Source organism: Morone saxatilis, unplaced genomic scaffold (assembly GCF_004916995.1).
Source record: "Morone saxatilis isolate NCDOM2014 unplaced genomic scaffold, NCSU_SB_2.0 Contig11, whole genome shotgun sequence".
In the NCBI taxonomy this organism is placed as follows: domain Eukaryota; kingdom Metazoa; phylum Chordata; class Actinopteri; family Moronidae; genus Morone; species Morone saxatilis.
In genome coordinates, this window is record NW_023339663.1 from 11,109,057 (window position 1) to 11,135,303 (window position 26,247).

Genomic DNA, 26,247 nt, shown 5'->3' on the forward strand with positions numbered 1-26,247 from the left:
ATGATCCATGCACGCAGAGTTACAGCAACACCTACTGGTCATCATGAATAAATGCAATAGATAATTTCTTCAGCTCTGTGATGTAGTCATAAGAAAACTTGCCACAAGTTTAATCTCTGTATTGTCAAGTCACTTTTCATTTTATTTATTTATATTTATTTTGCAGGTACCCTTGAACAGACCTAATTAACACACATCAAGTCATATTAGGTACAGAGTTTGAATAAATCGTCATAGGGGTAGTTTACGAGATTTTCATACATGGGAAGATACTGACTAATCTTATTCCCCTCCTAATCAGGAGTAAATCAGTATGTGCAACAAATCCTCATTCCTGCAGTTAAGATGATGAGCATCAGTGTCTTTTCTCAAGTGTGCCACTCTTCAGTTTCAAGACCAATTAGCGTCACATGTGCACAAGTGGTGGAGTACTATTTCCTTCAGTCCGCAAAGAGACACAGAACACAGAGCTCAGCTGTGGTGAGGTTTTCACATAAATACACTGGCATGAACATGACAGGGATCTAACAATGTATAAGACAATTCAAGCTTTTGCACTTAAAAGGGAAATATTCTGTGAATGTCCATTCTATCACAGCCTACCTCTTGTTTTTCAGAATCAGAAAAAGGTTAAACAGTGTCAATGGATGTGTCCTTGAACAAGATGTTTTGTACACAGTGTGGCTTCAAAAAAAATGTCTGAACATTGAGGACACTTTTACTCTTTTTTTACACTAACAAAAGTGAGCCAGAGGATTTAGGGTTGAAGCAAAGAATATAATCCCTATTGTTCTGTTGGAGTAATAATACTACCAGATGGTGCAGGAAATTATCATCTAATTTCCTTGGCTAAGCTAATAAATTGAAAGTCTGTGAAGATTATTTATTCACATAATGTTCTTGTATTCTTAATAGGCTTCTCATAAAATCTTCTACGGTATCCTACACCTCTGAACTCATTTTACTTTAAAATTCTGTGATTCCATCATTGCCCTTGCTCCCCATATAGAGCACCTCCTTGGGCATTTGGCAGGAAATTGAATTGGAGTAAGCATGTGCTGTAATACAAGATGAGGCCTACCCACTAGATTCTTATTATGCCTTTCTTTAAAATATGAAAAAAAAATACAAAAGAAAAACAATTTTCTATTCATAGACATATGCAGTTTGTGTGTGAGAATGAAATGGTCGCAGGCCATCCTTCATGACTTCAATATAAAAGGCAAGGGGAATGAAGAGACCTGCCCTTGAAACACGCTGTTTTATTTTGCATACGGTATCAGGCAGCTGCTGTCTTTACAGGGAGAATGTGCGGATAAAAGAAGTGAAGATGTTTTACATATCTGTATCTGTAGCTGTACAAACATTTTATTTTACACATTTGTCATTTAAATGATTGTCACCCTCTGAAGTTAGTGGGTTATATGAGGCTTTTTACATCTGTAAGAACAAGACCGAAGAAAGGAACCGAGCTCAGTAACCACTCAGTAGCCATTCAATGTACAGCAAACAACAATGCAGGCCATCCGTCATAAAGAAGTTGCAAAATAATCAAGTAGGCGGCTTAGATTTTAAGTGGTTATGTGCAGGCTATGGTTAGTACTGAGGACCCAGGGCCATATCTGCTGTGAATTGCTGGGGGCAGGGGGCAATCTGGGGAAATATTCATGTAGTGGCAAGGGGGGTTCCATGGAGACTTTAAGGCGTGGCAGAAATACATGTAATTCAGAAACAATCACATATTATATCAATATTTGCTTATAAAAGCTCCCTAATGAAGATATTTTAACTCACTTAACATTTCATTATTGAGGCACATTAGTAAAGCATTGAATAGAAAAGTGGCATAGTGGCGGTTACAGTAGTTGGTTGCACTTGGACTAAAATCTATTCACTTTTATTTCCACCACTGAATTTGGGGAAATATATTTAACTGTCACTGTGTTTTAAAGGTACTTAAATAAACTTCTCTTGCCTTGTCACTGCTGGCTGCTGCCCTGAACCCTGTCTGGCTCCTTCACTGCCGACCACAGTGTAATACACCAGCAGGCCACCAGAGGGTCGATCGATGAGACTGCATTATCTTCCCTCTGTTCCACTCGGTTTCACTTCACCTCAGAAACTTTGCTTGTAGTTTTGCAGTGGGCGGAGAAGTGCTGAGTGTCCGGTGATAAACTGGATGCCAATTAGTGGAGAAGTCTCACCGGCGAGCGGCTACACACAGCACCAGGTAACTGAACAAGCTGCCCCAGGCTTTTTATTTCTAGCACACCGCATCAGTTTCCCCACCTGCTTGTTACCTTTAATTGAGTTTATTTGATTTGCTTGGTGGTGGTGCGTGCCTTTCATACTCCATAATTAATTATAAACTTACCTCTTTTGCTCCTCCATTAGTTTGGAGCCTTTTGTTTTGCCTGTTCTGAAGACAGAAGATGGAGTGGCGCCAGCAGACCAGTGTCAGCTGTGCAGACGCATTCACCGAGGCTCAACGCTGGATTGAGGTACATGGTTCACTTTCATCTTCCTTTTTCTACTTTATTTGCTTCAGAGACGTCTTCCTCTGCAAGCAACTGTGAAGATTTGTTTGCCAGTCAGTCATTTAACCCCCTTTCTGGAGACAGGAAATGTTCTATATTAGTCAGTGTCAGTAATTTCAGCCGTGAAAGATCACTTGAAAATGTTTGTCTCAGGCTTCCACTCAATAAAAACAGTTGGTGCACATAACACTCATAAACCTAAAGTGAGGCACCTTTACATTATCTTTGAGTTCAAATGCAAAACAGGCCTTGATAAGACTAAAATGTTTGCCTCCTGACACAGAGAGAGCCCTGTGTCACAGTCTTCTGTGGTTTTGCAGAGAAAAAATGATTTGACTGCAGGAGTCACAGAGCTTCAGAGGGAAATGCACATGGAAGGAAGGCAGATAATTAAGTAATGTTTAAAAGAAAAGAGATGAAAAATGTGCTGCAGCATGCCTCTGGGGTTTGCTCTTTAGTGTCTTTCCACTGAGATGTGATGCACTTGTTGGGTTAGATTTGCTTATGGCTTGTTTTGAGTAGTCCATAAGAGCCCTTTGCACACTTATTGCGGTTAATGTGATAGGCACACGGTGGAAGGTTTTGCCATGCACGTTGTGGAGGATGTGGTTTTAGAGCAATGTATTGTCTAGGTTGTTATAGGCTGCTTATGTCCAAACATTGTAGAAGTTTTAATCCTTAAATCATAACCAATGAACACAACTTGTAGACTGTGGGCACTGAATGTTAACCAACTCTAAAATGGGACCATTAATGTCAATTGTGTCTGAGTGGATCATTATGAGAATTCTGTGCAGAGCTCTCTTGGCAGTGAGCCCGTGCCAATTTTACCCGTCTATTTTCCTGCACTGACAGATGAAAGCATGGATGAACAGTGATCTGTGTGTATGTGTGTGTTAGAGGGAAGCAAGGCATGCTGCTTTTTAAGGAAATGGTAAATAGTGTCATAAACTTGTTCCTTGTGCCAAACAACAATATTTGGTGTTACAGATTGCAGGATAATAAGCTTCCATATATTTAAGTGTCCAGAAATGTGTTGCTGTTTATCATTAGCAGCAGTACCAGCAGCAATTACATGTAAATGTTTGCTCAATGCCACTGAACTGGATGAGAAACAAGAATTGATCGGCCTCTTCTAAATTATGTAAACAGGTTATTTAGTTTCGGGAGAAACGGGAACAGCATGGTCCAATTTTTAAGCAGGTGTTCTTCTGTATTAGGACAGTGATTCTCATCTCCTTAACAAGAGGGAATTATCCCTTAAATGCATTTTACCTTAAATTTGACTTGGTGTCAACTTAGTATCATCTCCATTACCAATTAATCTGTTACTTTCTCAATTAGTCATTTAGCCTATAAATATCATAAAACAGTGACAAATGTTATGATTTATTAAAGCCCAAGGTGACAGATATCTTGTTTTATCCGATCAACAGTCCAAAATCCGAAGATATTCAGTTTACCTTCATGTGTGACGCAGAAAAGCTTCATATCCTCACATTTGAGGATCTATACCTAGAAAAGGTTTTGGGGAATTTTGCTTTAAAAATTAATAAATGCATACTTGCCTGTTTAGTTTAATTGATTAATATACTAATCACCTTAGCTCTATTTTTTTCCATTATTCTATTGGCTGCATGACCTGGATCACATAGATTTAGTAGTTATGTCTTTATTTAAGATAATTGCCTTGTTTGATGCTTTTTTTGATTGGGTAAAGCTCTCTTTAACAAATGAAGCTGTCTAGAGAAAGTTGCAAGTCAGACTTAAATGAAATTGATTGAATCTGTGGTTTCATAGGGGCAATTGTTTATTGAAATGACCAATTCAAGTTTTGGTGCTCTACATAGTTTGTCTGATTCCACTGGAAAGCTCCATGCCTGGTGCCCAGTCCTACCACAAACAAATTGTGATTGTGGATTCCTGGGGGTACTAATTAGTGAGAAGAATAGCCTTTTGGGGCCCTCTGTTAGTTATGGAGCCGAACCTTAATAGCCCCATTTTTATGTCCTCATTACAAACCCCCATTGCCTTGTGCTTCCTTCTGCCATGTAAAATCATTTAGGTTATGTTGTATTCTTTGATTTGAACGAAAGAATAGATTTAATTTGTTTTAGGAATGCTTGTCCACATATGTTTTTTTTATGGCCCATTGTTTTTCTCTGTAGATTATTTGTATGGCGAGATATTTTAGGTCTTGTTTTTGTGCAGCAGTTGGAGGATTTTTCAGCTGTTTAGGCTAAATCTTAATAGTACCCACATTACTTAATGTATGTAACTTTTGTTTTACTGTTGAGGACAACTACAACAAAGGGAAATGCTTGCATGGTGGAATTATTTTCTTCTTCAGGGCCTTGTATTCCTCATTTTTTCCACTGAACAGCTTTGTGTCTTTTACCAGGAGTGTATAACGGTACAGCTCATTCTTCAAATGTTCAATGGATGTAAACAGTATGGTTTTTTTTTTTTTTTCTCTCAGGAAGTGACTGGAAAATCATTTGGTTGCAACAACTTCCGTGCTGCCTTAGAGAACGGAGTCCTGCTTTGCGAGTGAGTACTGATACTCGATTTCACATCATTTGGATAATTAAATTTAAGCTAAATTACCATGCAAACCTATGAGTGTGTAGTTAGGCTAATTTGCTAGCTTAGCTTCAGCAGGAGCCCTGAACCAATTTGCACAATTTGCAAATTGCTGCCCTCTGGAGGTTTTGTTAGTATCTAAACATGCCTATAAGTTAAGGTAAATAAATTCAATTAAATGTAATACAGACCATCAGATGAGATTTTCTTTCTGTTTCTATAGCATAGTCATTTTCTTCCAAAACACATTTTTAAATAACTGCTGACTTTTATAACATCGGCTTGTAGCCACAAAAGAACAATGAGTCCAACAAATGAGAGGCATTTGGCAACAAATCTAGGCTAGTAGGTTAGCACAGAGGCATAGTTATGGAACTCAGCTGAAAGCACTTGGTTCTACATCTAAGACAGTTAAACTGTTTTACAAGAGAGGTGAACCTTTTTATTTTGTTGCATTTCTCATTTTAAATGTATCTCTTTATTAAAAGTTAAAGTCAGGATTATTAAGTCCTATTCTATTTAGCTAATTGTGTGGAATGGGACCCAATATGATATTGGTTCTGAAATATGTGCAGCATAAAGCTGGAATATTCATAACTGTTGTTGTTTTTTGTTTTCACTTTTAGCTTGATCAATCAGTTGAAACCTGGCATCATTAAGAGATTAAACAGGCTTTCTACTCCCATTGCTGGCCTTGTGAGTGTTTTAAAATTTCTTATTCTGTGTGTGTGTGTGTGTGTGTCACAGATAGCCTGCCTGTGTGCTGCAGGCAGTGTATTCTTTACCCTTGAGTGTCAAACAATGTAGAAGATGTCTGTAAAGATCTGAGTCATGTAGACAATTGTAATGTGTAATTGTCTATTTACTATGTATAAAACAAGTGCATAAGAAAAATAAGAAGGCACCTGTTAGCCAGGAAGTTTTGACACATTGTGTGGTTTCCTGTTAAAGGCACTGAGAGACAGTCTTGCCACAACCCGAATGATCTTGAAACTGCATTTCAGTGTGACAGCCCAATTGCTGAATATGTAATGTGTTTTTTTTTATTTTTTTTATTGGGCATAAATGTAAATGCTGATTTTTATTTTGGCTTTAGGCTGTGTTTCAATGGCTTCACACAAGTATAATTGCCAGAAATGCCCTAAGCAAGGGCAGGGAAAGATCAATTGCAACCTCCCATCAGGGGCCAATAAATAGACAGAGCCCAACGTGGATGCCAGAGTGATGGTGGTGATGGTGGGGTGTGCAGATGCAGATGCAGCAGTTACTTTGACAGCCTTAAGGACTATGCTGGTGGTTTTGCATGTTGTAACTTATTAACCACAAATGGAATACATTACAGCTAAGATATACAAAAGTATAACACAGGTGTGTCTGTATTGACTTTTGATTTTTTCACCCTTCAAGCAATCATTTAAATAAGTTAAGTACAGAATTGTTTGTGGAACTTTTGAACTCATTAATTGACATGGGTAACTAATCAAAGTAAACATTTATCTTTCTTTTTATTTTTGGTAAACTTATATTTGCATGGCAAGTAGAAAACATACATAACAGGATAAAAATTGATCAGTATAGATATTATTATAACACTAAAAACAGCACATGCATTCTGTGTTCAGTTCAGACTCTCATCCAGCAGCAGCAGCAGTTTGTCTATTTGCCACTAGAGAATGCCAAAGCATTATCTGACTAACCTTCCCTAAAGTGAGAGAACCTAAAATTGCTCCCTAATCTTAAAAAAAAAAGACAAACAATAAAATAATTAAGCTAAATGACCCTGTTATCAACTTAAAGTATTCATTTGCTTAGCTAAGATTTTGACTACTGCTACTGAGCTAGTTGTTAACTGAGCTATAAAGCGCCGACTGGTGTTTTTAAAGTCAGTTAAACGTCTTTAACAGAGCATAATATTAGAGGCCACTCCTAGCAGAGTTCAATGTTTCCAGACAACGGCATTGTTTAATCAACCTCCCACAATCAATGCTTATTGGCTATTGCTGATAGAATTCGCTGCTAACATATGTAATTTCAACGAAGGTCACCCCCTAAAGATGAGGAGAATAATTACCTTTTTTGTGGTAATAAATGCAGTAAAAACGAGCATCATGTTGTAAAGTTATTTTAACAAATGTTCGTTTATTCATAGTTAATCTAATGTTTAATGAAAATCTTAATGAAAATAACACTGCGCAGTAGATCATCATAAAATTCATTGCATTGTAAGTTTACATTACACATTACATTTAAAGGCCCTTTGTTTAGGACGATCTATTGGCCCAAATTGAATATAATGCATAACTATGTTTTCGTTCAACTATAATCACCTGAAAACGATATAAGAATCGTTGTGTTTTTGTTCCCAAGGAGCTATCATTATGAACCTCCATGTTTCTACAATAGCCCAGAAGGGACAAACAAAACACTGGCTCTAGATAGGGATGTTTACGCTTCTCGCACATTTCGTACACTTTCTCTTTCATGTGAGGGAGTTGTGATCTGCAACTACATCACTAGATGCCACTAAATCCTACACACTGGAGCTTTAAATTGAATTTCAGCTCTGACTTAACCCTCCATTAACCAATATCTGATCCCAAACAACATCATCATCAACAGCCTCTTCTGACACTGTGCCAGTTCTCTGCATTCTCTTCTATTTTGAAGTGGCTCATTTAGCTGTCTCTGTAATTTGAATCTCCAGGATAATGTGAGTGTATTCCTGAAAGCCTGTGGGAAACTGGGACTGAACGTGTCACAGCTGTTTCATCCAGGAGACCTGCAGGACCTGTCCACTCGTGCAACACTCAGGTACAGTTGTCTTTAAGTGTCATGTCAGGTTAGGTGTATGTTTACAACTGTCCAACAGCTAAAGGTGCTCACGCCGGCACAGAGAAACACACCTTTTACGTATGAAATTCAACTTGTGAAAAAGGTTCATAGTTTGTCCATGTATCTCAAAGCTATTTTGCATTAATAAAGGTATGAGCTTTGCCTGACAATCTGCTGCTTTAGACAAATTGATAGCCTGTTTCCTCTATAAATTCTGATAAGTAGCTGATTAATATAGCATTGCAAATTAAATGGTTTGAGATGTCACTGTAGTCTCTGTTTGCAGTACAATCCATTGCATTTTAGTGTTTAGTACAGTGCATGCAGTCATACTAAAGATTACAGTATGAGGGACATCACTCTCATTTTTGTCTTTCCTTATTTTAGGCGAGATGAAGGCAACAGAAGACTCAAAAATGTAAGTTTAAGCAGGATAACTGTTCATTTATCCACTAAATAGTTTTTTTTTTTACATCATTCATATATTTTCCTGATTCCCTCCCTTGGCCAATGAGTTTTAAAAACATGTCTGTCCTTGGCCACTTCACCTAGTAAAGGACCCCTAAAACTGAATTTATCTACATGGGAGATAGTCAGTAGTAAACAATTACCACCAGCATCAAGAGTCAGTGATGATGATCAAGGGCGTTGTTTTGCTTATTTAAGTTTGGGCCTAATAACAATATTCTGGCATTAAAGGACTAGTGTGTAGCATTTAGTGGCATCTAGTGGAGAAGTTGCACATTGCAGCTAACTAAAGACAGCTTGTAGCTGTTTAACTGCTCATTCTAAGGTAATGAAAGCACAAGGATTCCTATTTTCAAGTGATTGTGCACTAATGAAAACATACAGATGAATATTATATTCCATTTCTGCCAATAGATGTTTGTAGGTGTTACAGACTGGACCTTTAAACCGCATAGTCTGTGCCAAAATATAGTCTTGTATTACTATGCCTCAAACTATCTGTAAAATCGTCCCTCCCAACTGCACTAATGGAACATGTGAGTGCTGTATCTGTACACGCTTGCATGCACTGCTGGTATTTTACATGTTTAGAAGCTTAGGAGGATGTTTGGTTATCTGGGAAGCCTCATTTGAATCACACAATAGCTGACAACTTGGACTCAGTAATGAGGCTGTTTGTCAGAGCACTCTTTCTGTGAAATGGGTGTAGCATTTCTCTTTGAATTAACCAATTAGGGTCAATTTGCTTTCAGCATGGTGTACAACCAAATGCACAAATATCTCACTGTTTTTACATGGAGTAGTGATGTAATGTGGGTTAATGTTAACATGTGCTATTGGACCCCAAACAAAAGATAACATTCACATTAAGTAAGAATTTGTTTCTTTATTTGAGGGGGCATTTATATGTATATTGTTCATTATAGTTGGGTCTGGTTACAACATCTTCTTCCTTTTTTTTTATTTATTCCTAAAATATTAAGCATGAGCCAACACTGATGGGAAATTAGGGCCATCGTTGACAGGACCTGATAATAAATAATGTCCTATAAATAAAATCATATGTGGCAAATATTGCCACTAAATAGGATTAACCTGTGGTGGCCTATTGTATGCAGTGTAATGATTTCCTTGGCATGAGGTAGGTGGCAGGCTATTAGAGAATAATGAGCACATCCTGTCCCTGTGCTTAAGACTGACATAAGACCTTAACGCTTGCTTACTCTTAGGTTATGCAAATGAGGGAAAACTAGCGCTAATGGCTCAAACGGACCTAAATATCAAACATATATGCTTATTTTTGAAAAACTGCACATTTTAGAAGGCATCTGTATACCATTTGTGCTGAAAAATTAAAAAGTAAAGTAACTTATATTATATTTTCTGCTCTACAATGACACTGATTGGTAAAACTAGAAGATAATTTCTGTATTCGGTGCAAGCTTTCTATTGACTGGTAAGGTACCCGCTACAGACACTGAACGAGCATAATGGGTAATCCATACAGACACATTTAGTACAACTCAAAATTCTCATCCTTTTCATCTAACTAGCATTGTACTATAAAACATTTAGTCAATTCAATCATCTCTGAAGGCCCTTCATGGATTTTGATCTGCTGACCGCTCTATGATGACTTTAAGATAGAGATGGAGAAATTCTGACACATAGTCTTGTGGATATCCCTTTGCAGCACAGGCGGCTGCTCTGCCAGGGAGAAAGGCAGTCCGTCAAAAAAAAATATCCCTCGCCTCAAGGCAAATGAGAAATAAATCGTGTCCAAAACACTTTGCTTGCTGAAATAATAAAACATTAAATGCCAGGAAGAGACATATTTCACAGGCCTTTACTCACTGTCTTTAATAATGGTTGTCAGGAGTGTGTCTGACTGACTGTCAACAGTATTCAGTACCAGTGTTTTCAGCTGGCTCGTGGAGGCCACGTGCCTCACATCACCAGTATTTCTTGTGGCTGATGCTTTGGGGATAGCATGTCATATTCTGCGTTTATAGAAAGTAAAGTAATTTCCCTAGTTTTTTTTTGGCAGGCTAATTTGATTATGTGGTTGTTTTTTTGCCATGCTAGTTGCATTGCCATCAATATTGCTATGACAATTTCTTTAGTCAAGACTGAAATATCTCAAAAACAATTGGATGGATTGCCATGACATTTTATACAGATGTTCATTGTCCCCAGAGGATGAACCCTAAAAGCTTTCATTTTCTTTCTTTTGCACCAGCAGTTAATCAATCCCCATGTGTTTAGTCTTCTACTGACTTTTCCTCCAGCACTGCACACTAGCACTACACATTTGTGGTATTGAGTGATTTAAGATTTGATATTTGATTTTGAGATTGATTTAATAATGAAAATTGGTACACGCATTTATGTCACCCTCAGGATCAATTATAATATCATGACTTTTCATCTAGCACCATCATCAGGTCAAAATTGTAATTTGTCCAGCGCTAAATAGCAAATATTATGCTGGCATACTAAACTAGGATGATTAATATTATACCTGTATAACATAATCATGCCTAAGTACACCCTTACAGAGCTGTTTGTGTTGCTATTGACACCTTAATGCACAAATCTACTGTATACATATTGTCCCTTGAACAGCATCTGTGTTTTCTTATTTATCTTCTGGGAACATGCTTCTAGAAGTTTTCCGAATTCTTAGTAACTGCTGAGCATTATTTCTTTGTACTATGTCCTCTTCTGTGATTCAACTGAGAACATGACATGCACCTCTACCAAACCTGCTCTGAGAGGGGATGGGCTGCAGAATTACAGTGTAGCAGTCTACAGCATTTTACTTAGTCTTTTTGAAAGTCAAAGTTTTTACTAAATCAGTAAACACTGTTTTTTTTGTCTGCCTTGGCCACCCTGGGGCCAATCCTGCTTCCTAGTCTGCAAAACTGTTCAATCTACAAGTAAGATATTAAACATCAGAAGTCAATCTCTGGGGTTTGAGCTTTTGAATTGGAGAAGATGAGTTAGATCTAGGTGGGCTTTTTATGTTGTGACTTGGCCACCCCTAGATGGGGGGGGGGAAACAGATGAGCTGCTAAATGTGCATGCGTGTGTGTGGTCAGATTTGTGTACCCCATACATGTCTTTGTTCACTCTCTCAGGTTCTGATCACAATCTACTGGTTGGGTCGCAAGGCTCACCTAGACCCCTTCTACAGTGGTCCTCAGCTTAACTTCAAGGCTTTTGAAGGGTTGTTAGGGTTGGCTTTGTCAAAGGTAATCAGCTTTTCCAGGCTTTTAACACAGTTCTAGTCCTTTTTATGTACTTATTGTTATCTACATTAACCCTGCCTTCTAAATCCAGGCTTTGGATGAGGGCAGTAATGTGTTTGTGAAAGACAGCGGGTACAGAGAGTCCTTGTACCCAGGGAGGGAGGAATGTCTGCATGTAATACCGAGCTACAAGATGGAGCACTCTGTGGACAGCATCGACTCACTGGATTCTAGAGCCCTCCACCCAAACAGTGAAGGTACGTTTACCTTTTTTTTTCTCCATACAACCTCCTTCCAGTCAATTCTTTGTGCCACTCCACCTGACGTGTGAATCCCTTTTAGTTTGGGTGTAAAATATAATGACTTTAAAAGTTATGTACTACAATTTTCTGAAATCACTTGGTAAGAAAACACAGGCCAATACTGACACCTTTTTTGTCTTCTCTTTGAACTCTGTTTTGATGCCAGAAGAGTCGCAGGTTTCTGTTTCTTGTTTCTGTTCTTAGAGCTCTGCTCTCTGTGCAGGCTTACCCTGCTGATACTGGTTCCATACAAACTGCTGTTGCAACTTTTGCTAGAGTGGAAGAGATCACTTCCTCTCAACAGATGGATTAGATAGATGATCTGCAAAAGAACATGCCCAAACGGATGTATTTATCAGTTAACAATTCTGTATGCAACCATGTTATTGCACTTGATGAACCTATTTTTGTTTTGGGATCAACAACATTTTCCAAACTGATCTTCTGACTCAGTCTGTCAATTGTCTGCACTCTGCTGTGCTTGTTCTCAGTGCACGTCAGTGATAGATTGTGGCAAGTTCCACACTGTGCTGATAAAAGTGTGTGTGTGATGGGAGAGAATAAAATACTTGGCACAGTACTTGGGAGAGGCTTGGCTGTGTGAAGACTCAGTCATCCACTAAAGGTTCTTCTGTTACGATCTGATTTTGAGACTTTCTCTTTCATTTACCTGTAATGCATTCTTGGTCCACTCACTTTTCATTTTAGTTGATTGCAGCGTATGTTCCCCCTCATTGTTCTTAAAACTTTGATCTTTTCTGTTGCTCATTTTCCATGTTTGTGTGGTTGCAAGGTTGTGGAAGTGACGCAGAAGCTGAGCAGGTGTTCAAGATGGAGACCACCCAGCCCTCAACTCAAAACAAGGGTTATATCCCACCGTCACTCCTACAGAGAAAACCTGGCCTGGAGCAGAGTGGAAGCGGCTGTACTAGTCCACTCGCCAGGTACTGAAAATGCGCTACTAATTTACCTATCATTGCTGCTGTTAATTTTAATTTGCTTTAATGTTCAATTTCTCAGTCAGTTAAACATTTTCCTTTTTTTATTTGTATTTGAATAGTATATGCACATGAACAACTTCATTTAAGAAGAAAGAGAATTTTATTCCTGACCCCAGTCAGTGTAAAACTAACAGTAACATACAGTATTAGTTATCCTAATACTTTACTGTATGTGGCAAATGCTGTGATGAGTAGAACTGTGCTCAATAATATCCATCATTAGTATAATTACATAGATTGTTCTTGGATGAAACTCATTTTGTAGCAAATTTCCCAATTTTCAAATCAGTTAAGGGCTGATATGCTTTCAGGCAGTTTGGAGTTTCTTATATTAAATTGCAGTTGAGACTCTTTATCTACAGTATACAATATTTGATGTGGCAGGCCAAGGTGTTGGCAGAAAGCTCTATTTTCATCCTACTAGTCAATTCAGTATTGAGCTTGTGTGTGAACTGTGGATGTTGGTGATCTGCTCGGCTCTGTCATTATTACTTTATCACAATACCTACTGCTGCAGTGCTTGGAAATGGAAAAACACTGTAACCCTAACCCTTATCCTTAAAAAAACTGATGATTAAATGCATGAAGGCATATTCACAGTCACACCCCTGCCTTTTAACATTTTGGAGCAGCTTTGTGTTGTCAGATAATTTCTGAGATACTTGGTGTAACTATTTCATCCAAAGCGATGTCTGTGTGATCATCACCATCAGCTGCGAATAAATGCAGACATGGGTGTACCACTCTTTGCTGCAGCATTGAAGATGCCCCCCTCTCTCCTCAACCCCACCTTGCTGTGTCTCCTTCTGAGTGTGCCTTCGATGAAGAGTTTTTTCTGCGAGCTCTGTGTGAGGAAGACTCGGAAGATGAATATACTGAGGCAGACCCTGTCCTAGATGACTTGTATTTCCGGCGAGTGCAGCAGAGTCTTCATCAAACATCTACGAACCCTACCTATGACCGCTTCTTACCCCGATATTGGACACCTGAAGAGGAGATTCGTGTGCGCACAATCTACCTTGGCTCCCAAAGAAGACCCTGGTATCGTAAAATTCAAGGCTTAAGGTCTGTATTTTTACTGTTCTGTGATGCAAGGCAGTGCTGATAGTGCAAGTGTGAAAGCTTTTAAGATTTTCTCAAAACTAATACAAGGCAAAGCTGAAGCTGCAGTTTTCTACTGCTGCTGTATGCTTAATGTGCTAAGTTGTTAATGCATTGCTTGAACAGCAAGTAATTTTGGTAACTTTAAAGAAGCAAAGACATTACATGGCTGACAGGCTGAACTAAAATATAACTTTTGTGTGTGTGGTGCCAAACAAAACCTTGCTATTAGACATCATGGCACTGTTGATTAGGGTTTTTAAGCTTTAGCGTTTGGTAGAAGTTTATAAATCCAGCTTAAGTACGCCAGCAAACTAAAGCTAGTTTGCTAGGCACAGAGAAACAGCAAGGGCTAGTTTGCAAAAAAAATGGCATGTCTGCTAAACCGTCACGCAAAGTTTTATCCTATGTATTCTCCTTTGTTATTTAAGTCTACTGTAAAATAATCTTGTACTCCTTTCATGCATCTCCTGTTCCCTTTTCTTGACTGTAGCCATAGAGCTTTGGGTTCTTCTGTGGAAGAGTTTGACTTGGACTTCATTTCCTGGCTTGTGACATCAGCTACTGTACAGAACATATCTTCCACACCTGGAGAGCCTGAAAAGCATCTCCAAGAAACTCTCTCCAAGCCTGCACATTCACTCCTGTCCTGAAGATTCATACCCAACAAACTAACCATACAAGCTTTTAAAACCTGTTGACACAAGCTTTAACAGTGTTTTTTTTTTTTTTTTTTATCTCATCATGTACCAAGTGCACCTGTTACTTTTGCATTTGCAAATCTCTAATCCATCGGCAAACAACATAATTTTCTAAAGATGCAAATTTAGCTGTTTATTAAATAGGTGTTTTATGAAGTTGACAGGAAAATTAAATGTGCTTTGAATTTGTACTGTTCATGCTTGTTGAATTATCTGGCATTACTTTTTTTTTTTTTTTTTAATGCTGATGATGTGAGGACTTTTTAACAGCACCATGCTGAGTGACTCATTAGTTCATAATAGATGACTCGGGCGTTGTGTCATACTTCGGTAGCCATAACAGAATCATGTTATTTATAACACCTTTTGTGCCAGCACTAATGTTTTTCAGTTTACTTTCTGTGTGAATATGGCTTTAGTGGGTCTATAAACAGTCTAAAATATTGTGCAACATGTGAATTTATGTATTAAACACTTGTTCTAAGATCCTCCGTGTGTGTGTGTGTGTGTGTGTGTGGCAGGTTTTTTTTTTTTTAGAGTTGTGGTACTGAAGCCATATGTGTTGTATCTGTAAATAACATTGCTTTATATTTAGATGCATAGTGGCGTTCACCGGTCTTCGTGTCTGTTTCTTTGGTTCTGTAGAGCATATCAAATCCAAGTCAAAGCTGAGAGACCAGTCCAGGTCAATCCTGGCTGGATTTGGTAAGTCATGAAGGTTTGGGCATGAAACTAAAGCAAAGATGTCTGAGGCTGCCCTGCCCAAAGCTGCTTTGTTTCTGCTTCTTCTGAGTGTGCTTTTATTTTTATTCAGCTTACCTACAAAGGAAATAATGCTGCAATCATAATTTGCCTTTTCGTAAAGATGGAGTGCTTAGTAAACCACCCACTATTAATTTTCTGGGCAGAGACTTGACAGTAGAATTAATGAAAAACTACAGGATTGTTTGTAATCACAGTCTTGGTTCCTCTCATCAAATTATGTCAGTTTTGATATACCACCTGCTAAATGCTGCTGTAAGTTATTTGAATGTCACGTCTGACACCTTCTGTTGCCCACGGCAGTGCTATTACTTGTTACAAGTCATGGTTTTTGTGTTATCCAGACAGCAACATCTGTTGCCATTTGTACTGCTGCGTTACTTAGCTTGCATGCTACTCTCCTGCTCGCACTTGGCTAAGGATTCTGTTGTTTGAAAGCAGAATGTGCCGTCTAGCAGCTGTTAATACTGTGGCTTACTGGCTTGTCATGTACTCTGTGTGTATGTGTGTGGCATCGAGCACATACAGAAATTAGTTGTCAGTGTAAGATGGCATGTTTGCGTGCACTGCTTTTCAGTACTACTGTTCATCATGCTTTTTCTGCTACATGGTGTGACACTTTCATGCAACCACAGTGTTTTAAATGCCAGATGTGTTTGCTCTGTATGTCTGTTACTTATTTCCACATCCTGTCTTTGTCTGTATGAACTAGGAGCAAATCACTGAGTGACATCCCGATGGTATACCCTGTGCGTAAAGTTCCTGATGGGAACCCTGTTTATGATATGGGCCAGGACACTGGCATTGCAAGAGAGTGGAATCAAGAGAACAAACGCAAGTGTAGCGTTGCTGCCAAGGACACTGAAGCTCAGTGGCAGGATGTAAGTATAGAAAAGTCTTACAACAAAAATGTTAAAAGAATCCTACTATAAGGTCCATTTAGTACTTGTTAAAGAGCTTTAACTGTTACACTGTTATTAACCTGTTAACTTGAACTTTCAGATGTTCAAATTTCTTTTTTTTTTTCTGAGCAGGGTGTTCATTCTGTACCTTAACAGCAGTCCTTTAGATAGTCCTGAAAGCTCTTAAAAATAATTTTACACCTGCAACAGTGTTATTGGGCTATGCACTTGTCTCAGGATTTGACAAAGTGGAAGAATCGTCGCAGGAGCACCAAGTCTGACCTCTGCAGGAAGTCTCAAGACAGAGAGCATGTCATTAACCAGATGATCAATGGGTCTAACTTTGAGAAAAAAGAAGCAGGCGGACTGCTAAAGAGGTACACTCCTGCTCCAAATGTTATGGATATAATGAATAAAAGCTTACACTTCCAAACCCTGTTGCTACCAAGAATTTTAAAGTCTATATGAAAAGCTGCTGACCTAGTGTGATAACTGTTTAGTATGCCACAGTGAACTCATGTAATATGATACCCACCCCCCTCCCCCATCTTTTCTGCTTCCTTTATTACATTGGCTCCTCTTCCCTTACGTGCCAATTCCCCCAGAGACCAACCGTCACCACGCAGGCACAACTCTGCCCCCCGTCCTTACTCCACCTCCTCTCCATCAAAATCAACAAGCTCTGATCTCCGGCCACGTACTCGAGCTCTGCTGGCCCGCACCTACGCTATTGAGGCACCTTTCAGCTCTACAGCTCCACTTTGCCCCCATAAGTCAGCCCACACTCAGGTAAATTGTGGTACCGTTTGTTCTGTTTTACCTTGATTACCTTAATGGACATGGTTTTCTTTAGTATATACTTGATGAAAATGCCTGCATGAATGATAACAGAAAAAGTTCCCCTGATTAAGGTGCAGTTTTGCAAAGCAAGGTGTATAATGGATTTACTCTGTTACATGGCAGATCTTTAGGATTTCTTTCTTCTCAGGGATCAGTTGGAGCCATGCCTGCCTCAGATGGGAACATCTTGGGAGAAGAGACCCACTTTGCTTCCCTGGCTTCAGATGGAACAGGAGTCACTACACCTTCTCTGGACTGCCCCTTCAGCTCCCAGACCCAAGTCAAAGCTGAGGGCAGCCCAGCTCCTTTTGAGCCAACATCTGAACTGGAACATGTTTTTACAAACCAAACCTCAACTTTGATAACCACTATACAGCCAAACAAGACCACAAAGTCAACCAGCACCAGGGATCGTACTGCATCTATGTCAAGTCACAAGGAATTTCCATTTTGCGCTGATCCAAAAGTTTCAACCTTTTGTCCTGATTCAGTTAATCTGCCAGGAGTTGACCACCAGAACCACAAGTCCCAGGAAGAGAGCCAGAAGACATCTTGGGAACCAGCTGCGGAGCAAGGCAGAGGGCAGCAGGCTGCAGGCGTCTACAAGTACTTGTCCAGAACTGGGTCGTGGTCCGGCTCAGCCAGCCTTCCTCGTGGTTACCGGAGGTCCGAGGGCTCATCCCGTCTCTCTTCTGCAATCACAGCCAGACCCTTTGGCACCAAGCAGTCCAGGGTGTCCTCTCTGCCGAGACTGTTCAATGTGAGTTCAGTAGTTATCACAGCTATAGCACTGTTGCACTTTGAATGTATTGGAGTTTAGCTGCATGGTAGCGTAGAGCCTGGCACCTGCTAATTTTATTTTACACAGTCATGGTTACAATTTGTGAGTTTAGTGGGTGTGTGTGTGTGGGTGTGTGGGTGGTACTATGTGCTCGTTACCTTTTTGTTTTCGTGGATCGTCCTCCTCATAAATAATGATGCTGCACCTTTATGAACAGTGTCAACTCACTACAAGATTACGCAATTTTTTTTTCTGTGTGGTGTCGACATCCAACTATCAGTACAGTCACATTTGAATGCTGCAGAATAAATGGAGCAATCGAATGTACTATCCTCCTGGGCACATTTTTGTTCATCTCCAGGTAGACGACAACCAAGGTCTGCTATTGAAAAGTGAGAAAGAGGAATCTCTTTCTACACCCACCGAATCTTCGCTCAAAAGACAGACTGCGACTGCACATCTAAAGGGTCAGTACCAGGCTTCAGTCAGACAGAAGAAAGCTAATCAGGCAGAACCAAAGCAGAATGGTACAGAACAGCGAGAAGAGGTGAAAGGTGCCACTCTTTCCACCCAGACCAACGGCTATCACCATCAGTCCCATACCCAAGCCCAGCTACGACGGCAACCTTATTCAAACCTGCAGACGCACCACAACAAAAGCTCAAGTCTCCCACCTAATTCCAGCATTGACCACCCAAAGGTATGTTGTATTATTATGTACTTCATTGATGTATCTTTGAAAGTTGTAATATTTAAATCTAGGATTAAATTATATTTGATCAAACTATAATTGGGGATCACCTATTGGTCAGTAACGGTGCCCGTTGGTCAGTAGAAAAATGAAATGGGCCAAAGTTGGCTTAGAAGAACACCCAAGAACCAAACGGATAGGTTAGGTATTTGGTAAAGGTAAGTATTTTTAAGCTATTTTACTTGTGATCAGGCACTGGTGACTAATCAAAATCAAACAGGCAAATTAATAAATGCCACTCTTGGATTTCACTGTCGGAGCAGTGTGCAGAGGAGAAAAATGCCTATTTGGTATTGCAACATAATTGATTGCTTTTAATAAAATAGCTTATTATTTGTGTAGACTAAAACATTCATATTGAGGATTAGCAAGCCAACCTTGAAAAATAAAGTGGTTAATAGATACAGTGCAAAAGTGTATATTCTTTCAGGGTCTTACCTCACCCAAATGAGTGTTTTTATTGACCTTTTTCACTGCAGACATTTTGCATCGTCATAGCAAGAAAACACAGGCGTAATTGATAACATTAAAAACAATTGTATTCCATTTAGGCAAGCTAGTTTTAGGGTCCTGGTGTTTTGTGCATGCAAGCTCACAGTCATGTTTCACCTGTGCTTTTCCTTCCATGACAAGTTAGGGTGAGACAACTCCTAATTGGTGCATTGACTTCGGTGACTTTGCATAGCCCGGCCAACTTCAACCTAAGCCCTACGTAATTAATTTAATCAGCAGAGTAAGTGGGAACACCTGTGTGGGTGTGCAGGGCCTTTAAACTGCATTAGGGCCCTAAACTTCCTATTACATGCCTAATATAGGCTGAGGCTACCAGCGTATCTCTTTTGAAGGCTGATAAATGTTCATTTTTGGTTGTTGAGCTATCTATGGGAGGTGTTCTTGCCCAATATTCTGTAAATATAATGCTGTACCACCTCTAATTAAAGCCACAAACCTGAATGTGGTATTGAATACCAAAACCTGAACATTATAAACTTCACATGACAGTTGTTACAGGGCTGCTGTGATGATTGCACTGCATTGTACATAATAAAGTGGTCCCTTGGTATCCCTTACTATATCTGTGTAGCAGGCCACTGTAGTATTTAGTTTCCACCAGGAAGCATAGGACATTGGATCACAGGGTGTCACTCTTGTGTGTGTGTGTGTGTTTCAGGTGGATCACAGTGACATGAGAGTAAGCCTTACACTTAAACCCAACAGTAGACCAGACTTTGGTTTCCAGATTCATTGGGACTCCACAGGGGCAAGAGTCAAATTTATTAAACCTGGTAAGTGCTATATTCAACTCTGGGTTGCTGACATTTCAGCTCACTTAAATCACATTTATTGGAAGCATTGGTTACATTAAGAAAAAGTTACCTTTAATACTTAAACCTAGTTTTATGTCTGATTATCTTTTGTTTCTCTGTTACAAAGTAAAACAATGTTGCCTAAAATACAACAACTGAGTGGTTAGAAGTATTTGTTGAAGTTTCAGTTGGTGAGGGATAAAAGAGAGAGGGTATTTAATAGAGAGGAAATGTTTATTTATTTTCAACATATTTCATTTAAGTATATTGGCTATGAAGAAACTGGGGTTGAACTTGTTTATTTGATGTGTACTCCTCCATGAGTAGCTGTGTTTTTGATTTGTCTTGTTTTGCTTTGTCATTAGTAGTGTATATTCAATGTATTGAGGAATATAAATAAAAACAATCTTACAAATAAACTCACATGGTCAGGTTGACATAGCAATGGGAATTAAGTCTTTGCTTGGAAAATACTGTGTATATTAGGCAATTTGTTCTAACATCCTGCACATTGAAACAGCAGTAATTCAAGACATTGACAGATGTCAGTACAGACAGAGCATAGACTAATTGTCACTGCCGAAGCACAAACAAATGATGTTACTGAGGAAATGTGTTTAGAACTAAGACAAGCAGATTCTCATGTGGCTGGAAATGGGCAAATAAGTCACTTTTATGCTAAAAAAATTTGATAAATGTCTTTAATAGATGTTGGTAACCCAAACAGATTATTATAATAGATTAGATGAACAGTAGATTTACTGTACATGCATAAAAAACAGCCTACAAAATGTAGCCAGAGATTTAAAACTCAACCATGAATATTTAATTGGATGTGAGAGCAGGTGTCACTTACTCACCGCTATGTAGTTTTGGCTTACTGGCCTACTTTTAAACTTGGAGCAGAAACCTTGTCCTCAATACTGCAGCTTGTTTTTCAGTTTGTGCTAAACAAATTATTTCGGATGCTTTTTTATGTTTTCCTGTCCTCGTTCTCATCTTTTTTTCATTTTCCTGACACCTATCCCCTCCCTCGCTCCCTCGCTCCCTCCCTCCCTCGCTCCCTCCCTCCCTCCTCAGGCAGTCCAGCAGCGCTTTGCCAGCTGTGTGTGGACGATGAGATTGTGGCTGTTAATGGAGTTGCACTGGCACGCATGAACTACACCCAGTGGAAGGATAAAATGACATCTTCCCTGCAAACCGGCAGTCTGACCATGGACGTTCGGCGCTATGGCAACAAGGGTAAGATAATGACCTTAAAAAAGACAGTCATGTCTTTTTCAACCTCCTGTAATGATTTTTGATAATTTAACCTATAACTTCTAACCAGTGGGTCACAAAGATTGGTTTATAGTGTGGTCTTAGTTTTGATGGCTGGTTGTTTTCATTAGATTGGAGCAGCAGTGAGGGGAGTCATCACAACCAGCCAGGCCAGAGCAGGACCCTCAATCTGACTGCTGCAGCGCCCATTCTGACAGGTTGCCCTGATCACCATGCCAACAGTGGCGCCTCTACAGAAATCACAGTCAGAAAAGTGTCCAAATGCAATGGGCAGCCGGACAATGTGAGCAATGTTTTAGACAGTTATCGCTTGAATTAAAAAAATTGATCTGCAAAGTTCTTCTAATAGCACAGCTTAATTAGTGGTGCTCATCAGGTGAATCTTGGTGTTCTTTCACCTGCCCAGGTTTTACAAGGTAAAGTCATGCTTGGAGAGCTTGCTGACAACCACAGGACAGCCAAAAGTAAAGGTAATAATGGGCATAAAGTCTGCAAAAGCAATAACATTACAACTCAATACATGACAAACATCTCCCGTGATAATAACTCCTCAGATATAGTATGTGATGTCTCACCTTATCCATTCGTTCTCTTTATGTAGATTATAATATTATTATTTGGAATAATCAGAAAAGGAGGGCAGAATTTTTCCGACAGACAGGTAAAATTCCAGTTTGAGGCTAGACCTCTTGTGTAGCAGCTTTGGTGGCTGGTGCTTGGCTTGGTTAATTGTTGGGCAGAAAAAAACCCTGCACATTTCCAGTGGGCTTTTATAAAGGATTTTTAGGAAGGGACTGCTACAGTAATTAAAAAGAATCAGATAATGCACAGTGATTAGATGAGAACTTTAATTTTAGTATTACCATAATAACATTAATGTAGTACTTTAACGGGCTTTATTTTAATCATAGCACAATCTAAACACATACTAACTATAACAACTATTAAAGATTTAGCTTTTAAATTCATCAGTCAAAAAGCTATTTATGTGTTTTTTTTGCAAACCGACACAAAACAGTGCTTGTCTCGGCACAACTTTACCCAGCAACCACAGAGCTGACAGCACTGATCACATCTATGATATACTGTATACTAGTGTGTGTGCTGTGCAACCAGTGCTTCTTTTACTGACATAGTATCTATTTGTTGTGTTAATGGGTTGTCATTTTTAATGGGTCACTTTCTCATTCTTTTGCACAATGACTGATTTGTAATGCAATTCTTTGTGGTATGTTAATGAATCTGATGTGTGTCCCACTACAATGGCTTCTCTCTTCAGGCTCTGCAGGATTCAGCTCATGGGTTTACTTGTGTGGTAAATGTTTGCACTGTGTGTAGTGTTTTTCTTAACTGTACTCTGAGCAAGATGCAATCAGTTGCGGAACATCATCAACAGATGAAGAAAGCAGAGTTGTACAACATGTGAATTCACATTTAAAAAAACAAAAACAAAACAGTGGCATGCTTAACTCTGTGCTCAGCTCTCTCTTTAAGTTTTTGCTTGCTTATCTCTAGGCTGGGGATGCATTAGCAGATTATTGTGCTGATTTACATGCAGACATGCTGCAGATTTAATCTTAACTACTCTCATCTACACAGACATGGGTATCTATCAAAGGTGAGGTGGTAACCTTTGAAAGTTATGACCAGATATTTGAGCCAGTGCTGCAGGCAAAGCTCTACAAAGAGCAAAATTATACTGATATCCGGTCCAGCATTGTATTTTTGTCTTGATCTCCAGCTCTGGATCAAAAGATTGCTAGGGGTCAGTAGGATAAACAAAGTAAAGTGTATTTATGTATTTTTGTCTGATTCTCGGTTTAGAGTCTTCTAATGTGTCCCCAGCCTTTTTGCTGTATATGTGTGAACTACACTATGATATTACACACATCCTAATTATCTTTGGGAGCTGTTGTATGCTGTTTTCTTCTCTGACTTGTTTTTTGTCTTACACAGGAGGGTCAGAATCTGCAATATCTGATGTAAGTTACCACTTGATCAAAGGGTGTTTGTATGCATGTTCAAACATTAAGTGTGTGTGTGTGTGTGTTAAGAGTTTGTGTGCTGCACTGTGATCATGTTTGATTCTGTTTGTGCCTCACCAGCTCCAGGTGCCATCCCTCAGCCCCTCCTCATCCAGCTGGTCCTGGGACCGTGAGGAGGATCGAAGGCGTCAGGAGAAGTGGCAGGAAGAACAGGAGCGCCTCCTACAGGTAAAGATTATTTTCTTCAACATAGAACTACACACCACCAAGGATGTTAACACCTTAACCTTAATAATCATCATCTAAACTGTAATGCATCATACGTGTGTGTGTGTGTGTGTCTTCTGTTTTTCAGGAGCAATACCAGCGGGATCATGAGAGGCTGGAAGCAGAGTGGCGGAGGGCACAGCAAGATGCAATGGGGGAGTTGTGCAGGAAGTCAGGGGTAATGTTGTGTGGTCCTTGGAGCCTTTTTCAAGCATTTTAGTTATAATTAAATAATCATGAAAAATTGTTAGATTTTCCTCTACTTAGTCAACATATAATAAAGCTCTTCAAAGTTTATCCCAAGTATGTGCATTAACAGTACTTTTTATTTGATTCCACGTTTCCTACATTGTGATGATAGTCGACCGCTTTAAGAATGAGACAATACAATGAGAGTGCTGACAAGTAAATTCTATGCTTTTAGATATTCTGTATAGAATGTAATTTCTTGTCATGCATTTGAAGGAGAACACCTTTGAGATGACCACTGGTGGTGAGAGCCGTGCCAGCGCCCAGCTCCATGTGAAGGGATTGACCAACAAAACCAGAGAAGCAGAATGGATCCCAGACAGAGATGAGCTGAAAGAAGCAGGATCAAGACCTCAAAGTAATGCACAGAGAGTGCAGAATGACAATATTACTGAACGAGCCTGGTAAATAAACTTTTTTTCCCCTTTTTACAGTGTGCCATATGTATGTGCGCTCATGGTGCTTTCTTTTAAAAGCGAGGTTCAAGAAATTCTATTTAGCGATTTTTGGCTTGTCATGATTTTATTTTTTCTACACTGCTGTTGTTGCTGAATCTGTTCTGCTTCCTGTTGCTTTTGCTGGGCTTCCATGCTTTTCGTGCTGTACCTCAGGGCTGAGGACTCCTGTGGCTTTGCTCAGCTGTCTCCTGCTCACAGGTCAGAACAAGACTAGCTCAGTTTCTTATTTTCAAACAGTCAGTAAGACTTTGGCCTAGTTACTGTAAAATAGTTCTTACTATTTAGCTTTGGGCATAAAGGCGCTAGTGTTGTATGTTTGTCAGGAAACATAGCACAATATTGTATGTGTGCGAAAATACCTAATATGAAGCAAGATTATTGGCTGTTTTTGTTAGGTCACTATTATTTACAACTAGTCCCTAAAACCCCCTTTTTTCCTACTAAATAAATCCTTATTAAAGAAGTCAATTTTGTAGAAATCTGCTTTCTCCTCCCATAGGGCAAAATCCTTGTCTACCCCAGCATTAGCTGGCCCCCACAAACAGACAAGAGGTTAGTCTACCCTTCTGTCATAATATTTCCCTTTTGTTCTGGTGACATTCTGGGCTAACCCCCCTCCCCAAAAAAAAACTTTGATTGGTCCAGGTGATGAAAGGAAAAGAACAGGACAGTCTGTGTCTAAGGTTGAGAAAGAAAGGCAGCAGATTTTGGAGGAGATGAAGAAAAGGACTCAGCTTCTGACCGACAACAGCTGGATACGTCAGCGCAGCAGCAGCTTTTACAAGGAACCCATCTATGTTGGGGTTCCCCTGAAGAGGTGGGTGTACAGTATTTGTACCATGTGGGACTGCTCATTATGCAGCTGTTTTGTTATGACATTAGCTCTCTTCTCTGCAGGGTTGAGTCTCTGGACAACCTGGACACTTTGCGTCAGTCCCCACTCTCGACCGCTACGTTCAGTTACCCTCGTCCACACTCTGCTGCAGGTTACTGTGCTCCGAGTCGGAATTCCTTCTCCCGCTACAGCACTGGAGCAATGTTATCCCAGAGAAATACATGCATGGACCCCTCTGAGCATGGCAGGTATGTAATTCAGGTCAATATAGAGCCAGTTTCCCGTGCATCTTGTGGTGTGTTTTTTTTTATTTATTTTTTTTATGTCTTCTCATACATTTTGGCCTCACACTGTTAACATGTGCTGCCCCAGGATGATCAGTGGCAGGAGGACTTGCTGTGTGTGTGAGCGTGTCCTGGGTAGTGGGGCATCCATGGTCATAGAGGCCCTTAGTCTCTGCTTCCACCTCGCCTGTTTCCAGGTGAGAGGTCATGACCAGGTTAAGGTGCGGTCACAGTAGCTCCAATCCCTGCGAATAATGTGGTTACTTAATACTGTGTCTCATTCACTTCTATCGAAGCGGTTCATGTTTTGGTGCGCCAGTCTCACAGGTCAGGGTTCACCTTTGTTGAACTTTGATCCGTGAGTTCACATGGTTTGCCAATAGAAACAGCGATGCATTCTATTGGAAATGAAAAGGTTATTATTATTTAAAAAAACACACCATCTCTCTCTCATTTAATTTTGTGCACACAAATGTGAAAATAAATCAAATATTGCCTTAACTGAGGTGGAAAAGATGGTGTATTGATTTAAAAACAACATGCAATGGAAACAGTAAATAAATTATGACGCGACTTATTTGTCATTCAAGCTTCTGCTGCACTAGAGAGAAAATAAATGACGGCAGATGAAAACATCAAAGTGTGGACATAAAATTAATAGTAAAGGCTGTCAAATTTGTTTATGGAACTAATTTAAAAATGACAGGTGTAGACCAAAGTGCGATTTTTAAATATAATTAAAATAAAAATAAAGTGTGTGTGTTTGTGT

The 26,247-nt window shown here is 39.5% G+C and overlaps 1 protein-coding gene across 4 annotated transcripts in view; it reads left to right on the top strand.

Annotated features, from left to right (window-relative positions):
* The first annotated feature begins 2,115 nt into the window (after positions 1–2,115).
* The window catches only part of lmo7b (LIM domain 7b), a 25,976-nt gene continuing 1,844 nt past the window's right edge, over positions 2,116–26,247 (top strand). Inside the window, exons 1-28 of one of the 4 annotated variants that reach the window (XM_035652345.1) lie at positions 2,116–2,230; positions 2,395–2,501; positions 5,017–5,087; positions 5,747–5,816; positions 7,825–7,931; positions 8,340–8,370; positions 11,561–11,674; positions 11,763–11,928; positions 12,767–12,917; positions 15,422–15,481; positions 16,251–16,419; positions 16,678–16,817; positions 17,046–17,229; positions 17,429–18,040; positions 18,423–18,761; positions 19,984–20,098; positions 21,200–21,361; positions 21,511–21,683; positions 21,807–21,870; positions 23,357–23,382; positions 23,506–23,613; positions 23,741–23,830; positions 24,118–24,305; positions 24,513–24,557; positions 24,859–24,911; positions 25,005–25,176; positions 25,257–25,442; positions 25,567–25,675. In XM_035652345.1, coding sequence (XP_035508238.1) covers positions 2,433–2,501; positions 5,017–5,087; positions 5,747–5,816; positions 7,825–7,931; positions 8,340–8,370; positions 11,561–11,674; positions 11,763–11,928; positions 12,767–12,917; positions 15,422–15,481; positions 16,251–16,419; positions 16,678–16,817; positions 17,046–17,229; positions 17,429–18,040; positions 18,423–18,761; positions 19,984–20,098; positions 21,200–21,361; positions 21,511–21,683; positions 21,807–21,870; positions 23,357–23,382; positions 23,506–23,613; positions 23,741–23,830; positions 24,118–24,305; positions 24,513–24,557; positions 24,859–24,911; positions 25,005–25,176; positions 25,257–25,442; positions 25,567–25,675 — 3,774 coding nt within the window. In that variant the 5' untranslated portion in view covers positions 2,116–2,230; positions 2,395–2,432. The remainder of the gene's footprint in view (positions 2,231–2,394; positions 2,502–5,016; positions 5,088–5,746; positions 5,817–7,824; positions 7,932–8,339; positions 8,371–11,560; positions 11,675–11,762; positions 11,929–12,766; positions 12,918–15,421; positions 15,482–16,250; positions 16,420–16,677; positions 16,818–17,045; positions 17,230–17,428; positions 18,041–18,422; positions 18,762–19,983; positions 20,099–21,199; positions 21,362–21,510; positions 21,684–21,806; positions 21,871–23,356; positions 23,383–23,505; positions 23,614–23,740; positions 23,831–24,117; positions 24,306–24,512; positions 24,558–24,858; positions 24,912–25,004; positions 25,177–25,256; positions 25,443–25,566; positions 25,676–26,247) is intronic. The other 3 variants (XM_035652347.1, XM_035652348.1, XM_035652346.1) reach the window with 3 other exon arrangements.